Here is an 8,844-nt window from a genome sequence, read left to right as displayed (position 1 = left end):
TAAAAGATTTGTTATTTGTCACCCCCCTCCCAAAAAAAAAAAAAAAAAAAAAATTCCCAAAAACTCAGGCATATATTTACGTCTAGTTTTTATAGCAAGTTTACAAAATGATGCTCTTTCCAATGAATGGATGTGCAGCCCAGTAAGGTCCTCCACTTTTTTCCCCAGAGACCTGTTGGAAAGTTGTTGTTTTTTACTTCAAAACCTTACACAATTGCCATTTTCTGTTACAAAATGTTTATGGGTTTTCAAAGGGGAAAGGTACACTAACACAGAGGTGTTACACTAGACAGGAAACATGTTTAGAGAAGAGCTAAACCATAAAATATGGGAATGGATCCCGTGTGTGTAGATCAAACAGAGATTCAAAGAAAAGGTAGTGCTCAGAGGGGTCATATTGTCAGACCCTATGAACCTCATCAAGTGGAAAGTGGAAATTGGATTATTGTGAGTGTTCAGAGACTTCCAGGGGGCTTTGCCATTTAGAAGAACCACCATCTCCAATTTTCACGATGGGAACTAAAGCAATTTAGCATCTGTAAAAGGTGCCCACACACCTTACGATAATCGCGGGAAATCCTGCGATCATACGATTATCGTAAGGTGTGTGGCAGCCGTGCGACCTCTGCTACTGTAAGGTCGCATGACTTTTAACTTCGGAACATGTTTGAAAACCAGCCGAACATCGCACGATGTTCGGCTGGATTGTGGCATGTTCGCAAGATAAAAGCTGCACGGGCCGGTGTGCGCAAGCCCACACTGCCCGTTCAGCATTGCGGTCATCGGAAGCCCGCCCCTCTGAGGGGCAGGCTTGCAATCATCGCAAGTACGATCTGCCTGTCCAAGATAGGCAGATCGTACGTTTTTTTAAATTACGTTACAACCATCGCAAGCCAAAAGCCTTGCGATGGTTGCAAGGTGTGTGCCCAGCCTTAAGGTCCCCACACACCTTGCAATAATCGCGGGAAATCCCGCGATCGTAAGGTGTGTGGAAGCCGTGCGGCCTCTACTACTGTAAGGTCGCACGGCTTTTAACTTACGAACATGTTCGAAAACCCGCCGAGCATCGTACGATGTTCGGCGGGTGTGTGGGATGTTCGTACGATAAAAGCAGGACGGGCCGGTGTGCGCAAGCGCACACTGCCCGTTCGGCATTGCGGTCATCGGAAGCCCGCCCCTCAGATCGTACTTGCGATAATCGCAAGTACGATCTGCCTGTCCAAGATGGGCAGATCGTACATTTTTTTAAGTACCTTACAACCATCACAAGACAAAAGTCTTGCGATGGTTGTAAGGTGTGTGCCCAGCCTTAGGATATTGTCAAGTTTATGCTCAAACTTATGGAATGTATTTACAATTCTAATTCCTTTGCCAAACAGCGCTATGCTGCAGCAAGTAATAAGAACAATTGCAGGGGGAGATAAAACATGATCAGAAAATAAAGCAGTACCGAACAGAAGTTGTGTGGCACATTTAAAGAACTATGGGGTACACAGTTAATAGCATTTTTAGATTCCTAATAGTACAGGAGTACATTTTGCAATGTACTCCTGTAATCAAAAATCTACCATAAGCTCAGGATTCGCTATAACATGGTGCGGGCGGGGCTAACCCCCGTGCTGTAAAGTGATCCCGACGGTATTGGCGGGATCCTCCCCTCCCATTGACTGACAACTTCTTGTAGAAGGGTGGAGAGGTGGGGACGGAGGACAGAAGCGAGGACGGAGGCGGGGACAGAGCTACAAGGAGCTGCTGCTCATTCATGAATACTCGCACTTGCGCAGCAGCTCCAGCCTTCAGCTCTGTCCCCGCCTCTGTCCTCTGTCTTCGTAGCAATGACTGATTCAGTGCGGGAAGCGTACTTAGGCTGCAGCATGTCTCATCTCACTGTGCCGCCGCCACTGTTTCCCTGCTGTGTAGCATCACGTTGTGATGGAAACAGACCCATGTGAGCACGTACACGCTCAGGTTCGAAAGCAAGTGTGCGCCCATTTGGAAAGCGCGGCCACGCGAAGATTATGAGCTTGAAAGAAAGGAGAGGGCGGGTTACAATCCTTGTAGCCGCCCCCTGTGAAGATTCACACTGGGGCAGGGCTGTTGGTGGCTCTTAACTGACTTCTGAAATAAGGATATCTCTTATGTGCAGCCGCTTTGGAAGCAAAGAATACTATTAGCAGAATAAAGGTAAAAAGTACATTAAAAATGCTTTATGTCATAATTGTCCTTTAAAGGGCATTTCAGGAGTGGAGCTCCTGGTGCCCAAAGCAGCCAACCCTTCTCCAGAAATATCCTCCCACCTCCAAGGATCGTTATGATTGCTGTACTGATAGAAAACATTGAATTAGCCATTAACAAGCTGCACAATCTCAGTTGTCCTAAATCTTTCAGAGACAGTAACTCTCCCTTCCTGCAGCCTTCCAATAGAAAAAGAAGCCTTTTCATCCAACATGGCCTAACAAAATAAAGATTTCACACTGAAGCAATGCATTGGTTGAGTTGAAAGAGGTCTGATCATGGCTGCATGCATGTGCTGTGTAGTCACTGCTGGCTAAACTAGGCACAGACTACTTGCAAGCCAGCATGGTAAATCTAAATGCTGGGGATCAAACTAATGCCTAACTTATCTAACACGGCTTCAAGTTGTTGGTAGCTTGAAGTCACATATATATTGCTTAAAGATAATCGAACAAAGGGATTTTTTGCAACACCAACAGTATCTTGAGAATGCAACTTGTTCACACTTGAAGAATGATTGGTCACAGCATGTCTTCTGAATCTGTTGTTGAGGTAAAAGGACTGGAAAAACACTGCAGGTATAAAGTGCAGCCTGTAGCAGGCTTTTGCCCTTACTGTCCAGGAAGTAGCAAAGCTTTGCCTGGGAGCATCAAAGCCCCTTCCTGCCTCAGGTATATTTGTACTGGCCACTGAGGAAGCCCACCACAGTGACTAGTCAACAAATGCATAGTGAGGTAGAGCCAAGCTCTAATGCTTCTTGTAGCGCTGGAGCTTTTCTCATCAGAACAGCTTCAGATTTGGCTGCAATTACAGAGCCCGATTCAGGAATGCCTGCACTCTCTACCCCTTTTAAAAATTGTGTATCCAGAACTAGAAGAAAAAAAAAACAAAAAACTATTGGCTGGGCATAGTAGGGAATGAGTATAACACCTAATGGTTTTTACTTCCATTTCGGGGTCCATTAAAGATTTATGGCTAGTTCACACCATAACTGAGTGCGTTTGCGCAGCTTCACTGCAATGCGTTTTGCTGCTTTTCTTGTTTTGTTTTTTTTTAAATTAAAATGGGGTTTCAGGTGCAGTCCAGTGCATTTGCATGCCTCTATGATGCGTCACGTTGCAATCAGGAGCAGCTAAAATGAGGCAAACTGTATTTTTTCAGAATGCATCGGAACGGTCTGCAGAGCCCCAGAAATCCCATTGGAAAGCATTGTGATGCGATTTTGATGCAGCTGCCAAACTGAACGGACGCATCACAACTGCATCTGGTGTGAACTTACCTTCTCTTCCTGTCCTGCTGACAACAGTTTCACCAGGTAGGAAGTAAGCGATAGTCTACAACAGGAGCCTATTCTTCCGCCTACTCTACAAAGGATTTATTTTTTTGTTATTATTATTTCTGTCTTTGTTGCTGTTGGAGAATTCCACTCACTACCAGTCTGGTACAACGTTGTCAGGTTGGCAGGAAGTGGGGTAAATCAATGTACTTTAGAACAGACGGCAGTAAAACCTGGCAGCCGTTCAAAATCTGTGTGTCGCATTAGAATATTTTATAGACATTTCAGCCAGCATGTGGAGCTTTCGGCTACTTTAATAGCCTCTGTCTCTTTTCTTGTAAAAGGCCTGTCACAGCTAAAGATGAAGGAGTGACTTGTCTCTTGTCTGACGTAAACCTGTGACAGACATCTAATAAAAGGCAGACAACCTGTCATCTCCAACAAACCCATGGTGCTCTGTAAATCCTTTGTCATGTATTAACTGTTACTTTACATGTTAAACTTCTTAAAATAGGCCCTAAATTATTACAGTTTACCTTTATGGTGACCTCGTCACGAATGATAAAAAGTAGAGGCAACAAGCCTGTAAACAAAGATATTTAATATGCATCTTTCCAGTGGGTGGTAAGTGAACCATTCCCTCTACTGAAAAGTGCTGGTGCCATCTGACATTTCCAGGTGTGGTTCCCTGGAACGGATTGGCTGCAGTTACTGTTCAGCACAAAATGCTGTAGTCCATGTCAGGAGTGAGCAAAGCAGGGTGGCTACATTCCTACATACAGTTGGTCCATGTTAAATGAAAGTAGCCACCCGCAAAGGAAAATGCAGCTGTGCAGCTTGAAAATTATTTTGATGGATGTTTTGTCTGACGCTGTTGTTAAAAAGCCAAAGATAGTTACAACTACAAGTATTGAACAGGATTGGTTTAACTCCGATTTAGTGCTACATTCAATTAGGATATGTCTTTGCAGGAATCCTGCGCTGGTCAGCTTACGGTCTGTAAGCACACTGGGCCATAGAAAGCAAGAATGGTGGCTGCTGAGGGATGCAAACTGCTGCACGCAAAGACCTTTCTTGGTGCATCGCAGTGCATATAGTTTATCTGGTACACAGTAGAACTTATAACTGTCTTGCTCCATCATCCGCTTGTCAAACTACTGCACACCACCATTGTGCCCAATATTGACAAACTCACTGGGCCCAATAAACCATGACTGGCATAGGGCTGCAGCTAACAATTATATTCATAAATCGATTAGTTGCACGATTATTTTTTCGATTAATCGATTAGTTGCATTTTTAAAAAAAAAAAAAAAATCACTCTCTCCCTCCCCAATACCAACTAATTAATAATGAGAATAGTTGACAACTATTCTCATAATCTATTATCATCGATTTAAAGGAGAACTATGAGGTGAGTGATTTCCACTCATCCTCATAGTTAAAGCCACCCATAGTTCGAGCCTGTGACAAAGATGCTGTCACAGGCCAGTTCTATTGATCAGGAAGTGAGCAGAAACATGCAACCGGTCCGCTCACTTGCCGATCGTCTCCCTGCAGTGAGTGGTGACTGTCAGTCACCGCTCCCCACAGAGATCCCCCCTCCACTCTCCGTTCCTCCAGCGCTGACTGGAGGGATGGAAAGGGGAGGGGGCAGGCACAGCTGACTCTGCCTCCAGATTGACAGCTGGCTCTGCCTCTCACGCAGCTGGGTGGATCCAGACAGTATTGTCGGGATCCGTCCCGGCTGCGGCGCTCTCAGTATATCACGGGCAATAGCCCGCGATATACTGAGCTTTGGGTCACGGGAGGAGGTTAGTATATGTCCTCCTGTGACCCTAAAGAGAACTATGGGGAAAACACTTACCACATAATTCTCTTTTATTGATCAGTTGTTGCAGCCCTAGACTGGCAGTTGTAGAGGAAGGTGACATGGCACATCGGATTGCGGTGCACCACAATTCACATAAGCACTATGTCACAGTGGATATAGTTTATCTGGCGCACAGTAGAACTTGTAACTGTCTTGCTCCATCATCCTCTTGTCAAACTACTGAACACCACCATTGTGCCCAATACTGAAAAACTCACTGGGCACAATAAACCATGACTGGCAGCTGTAGAGGAAGGTGACATGACACATCCTATAGTGGTGCACTGCAATTCACATAAGCATTATGTCACAGTGCATTTCGTTTATTACGCGCAAAAACCATGATCTTGACTGTTTTGTGCCATCTTGTTGTTGGTGCAATATTACAGACCTACCCATTTTCTGAAAACATACTTATTTGGTACATTCCATGCACCTTTTTGTGCAACATGTTGCACTTGAGAATTTAATGTTTGGCGCAGAAGTCACATGTTAGTGCAATCAAGTACACCAACTGTTAACAATGTACCTTATTTGTCTATCACTCGGGTGTAGATCCTCAAATCTCTGAATTGTCTGTGTGTCTTATAAGGTAGCCACCGCTGCAAGCTCACTCCCGTGATGGACTACAATCTCACATTAAATTTAATCCAGAAGGACAGTGTCAGTGTGAATTCAGAGATGATTTGAGGATCTACAGCCGAGTGATAAGCCGAGTGATACACAAATAAGATACATTTTTGTTAAAAGTTAAGGTAACTGAATGCATTTTTAAGAGTAACTCCTTAGATTCGTTTTTTTTAAACTGGCCACATATGGAGCAAATTTGGGCTAATCCTTGATGAACCTGCCAAGTTCGCTCCATTGATTTCCCTCTGCCATGCATCCTTCAATCTGAAAAAGGAAGAAGCTAGGCAGTAAATTCTTAACCAAAAACAGTGACTGCAGCGAATCAGCCACAAACACTAGTTGGGTATTCCGTCAGCAGTGGGAGCCAGCTGACAATAGAATAGGCGCAGCAGGAGATTCATCTATACACACTGTTTAGATAGATTCTTCAGATCTCTATTTAATACATAATTAAATGAATTTGTTTTAAAAAGCAAGGAGCGCAAGTACTTGAATTTGATATATAAGTATCTTGCAATTCCCTGTACAGCAGAGCTCAAAGAGGGGCAGGGAGAAGCAGCACAATGAAACAGCAGTTAATGTGGTGACACGAGTATAAAGTAGGGGGGACAGAGATGCGTTCATCAATATGCAGCTTCCCCTCCACTGTCCCGTCACAGATTGGTGAAGTGGAGGAGACCTGTAGGTGTTATGGTGCTCAGCCCTCATCCTTGTCCCCATCATCCTACAGATATAGCCGTCTCTGCCCCTATAGACACAGGCGATGGGGACCGCAGACGATCCCCAGTCTCTGCTCCTATAGACACAGGCGATGGGGACCGCAGACGATCCCCAGTCTCTGCCCCTATAGACACAGGCGATGGGGAACGCAGACGATCCCCAGTCTCTGCCCCTATAGACACAGTCGATGGGGACCGCAGACGATCCCCAGTCTCTGCCCCTAGTGACACAAGCGATGGGGAACGCAGACGATCCCCAGTCTCTGCCCTTATAGACACAAGCGATGGGGACCGCAGACGATCCCCAGTCTCTGCCCCTATAAACACAGGCGATGGGGAACGCAGACGATCCCCAGTCTGTGCCCCTATAGACATAGGTAATGGGGAACGCAGCCAGTTCTCTGCCTGTGCCCCTATAGACATGGGTGATTGGGAATGCAGCCAATTCTCAGCCTGTGACCCTATAGACATGGGTGAAGGGAAGGAAGCCAGTTCTCAGCCGGTGCCCCTATAGACATAGGTGATGGGGAACGCAGCCACTTTTCTGCCTGTGCCCCCTATAGACATAGGTGATGGGGAATGCAGCCAATTCTCAGCCTGTGACCCTATAGACATAGGTGATGGGGAATGCAGCCAATTCTCAGCCTGTGACCCTATAGACATAGGTGATGGGGAAGGCAGCCAGTTCTCTGTCTATGGCCCTATAGACATAGGTGATGGGGAAGGCAGCCAGTTCTCTGCCTGTGCCCCTATAGAGATGGTTGATGGGGAATGCAGCCAATTCCCAGCCTGTGACCCTATAGACATAGGTGATGGGGAACGCAGCCAGTTATCTGCCTGTGACCCCTATAGACATAGGTGATGGGGAATGCAGCCAATCGCCGGCCTCCCAGCTGAGATCAGGGCGCCCTCAGCCCTTCCATTCCGAGCTCCAGCTGACTGCGTACTGTGTAAACAGTGCGGAGGCCGCCGCTCACTGTGGCCGTTCTGGTGTACATACTCACCGTAATGTTGCAGTGGATGGTCAGGGCCCCCCCGGTGCTCTGGATGAACACACAGTGCAGCTCGTCCAGCCTCCAGCTGATGATCCGGAACCTCTCGTGCTCCTTCCCGAAAATAGACTCCAGGAGCCGCAGCTCGGCCTTTAGCCCAGATACCGACATCTTGGCCTCATTTCCGCCCGGCGGAGGCCCGAGGAGACAGCGGGGTCATGCCCGGGGCCCGAGCTCTCCGCCCGGCCTGTACATAAGATGGCGACGGCCTGGCTTTGTGTGCGGAGCGACGCTACCGAGGGCCACAGATCGGGAGGCTTCCGGCGCAATGACGTCACGGACGGAGCACTACCGAAAGGAAGCACACTTGCGCACTATTGATAAAGTGCCGCTGGTCAGGGCGCTTGCGTGAAATGAAGGGTCGCCTGGAGAGTGCAGTGCGCAGGCGCGGAAATTGTGTCTGTTTTATCAGCACTCTGAGTCTCTACAGTGTCACGCCAACATTTCAGACAGACACACCTCCCAACATTCTCATATGGGGAAGAGGGACACATTTAATTACAGAATGTTTCTAAATCTACACAGGACACTCCCACCGAGGCAAAAGAGCCCTCATTCACACAGACCTCAGAAGAAAATGATTTGGGAGGTGTTAAAAAAGTATATTTCCCAAATCAAGTTCCACTTCATTTAAACGTATTTGTATTTACATGTGTTCGGCGTATCTAATCTGCTTGACACGCAGATTTCTATTTTTTTATAAATGCAGCTAAACTGAATGTGCCCAATTTGACACATTTGAATAATACATTTAAATATATCACATGCACCTGCTGTATGTGTGTTTAGAAAATGCCTATAGATGCAAGTAGTCACATGCCCGCGTGACTGAAGTCTAAAAGTGCAAAAATTATCGTTTAAAACCTGCTAGACTTTTTTTTTCCTTTTACGGAAACATTTGAGAAGTTCCCATTCCTTAGTGCCTGCCAGATACTACAGCTGCCACACCGACTCTATACCGAGAGCTGAGAGATCACATGACTGATGATAACACAGTTTCTTCTCTGTCAGTCACCACTCCCAACAAGGACTCCTCCTCCCCTCTCTTTTACTCCACCA

The 8,844-nt window shown here is 46.3% G+C and overlaps 1 protein-coding gene across 3 annotated transcripts in view; it reads right to left on the bottom strand.

Annotated features, from left to right (window-relative positions):
* The window catches only part of UBE2Q2 (ubiquitin conjugating enzyme E2 Q2), a 49,086-nt gene extending 40,958 nt beyond the window's left edge, over positions 1 to 8,128 (bottom strand). For all 3 annotated transcript variants that reach the window (XM_018568099.1, XM_018568098.1, XM_018568100.1), the window contains exon 1: positions 7,738 to 8,128. In XM_018568099.1, the coding sequence (XP_018423601.1) occupies positions 7,738 to 7,896 (159 nt within the window). In that variant the 5' untranslated portion in view covers positions 7,897 to 8,128. The remainder of the gene's footprint in view (positions 1 to 7,737) is intronic.
* Positions 8,129 to 8,844: the final 716 nt, after the last annotated feature.

This window comes from Nanorana parkeri, unplaced genomic scaffold (assembly GCF_000935625.1).
Source record: "Nanorana parkeri isolate BGI_ZX_2015 unplaced genomic scaffold, ASM93562v1 scaffold1136, whole genome shotgun sequence".
NCBI classification, from domain to species: domain Eukaryota; kingdom Metazoa; phylum Chordata; class Amphibia; order Anura; family Dicroglossidae; genus Nanorana; species Nanorana parkeri.
Note: the sequence above shows the minus strand (reverse complement) of the source record. Positions and strands in the feature narration are given on the sequence as shown.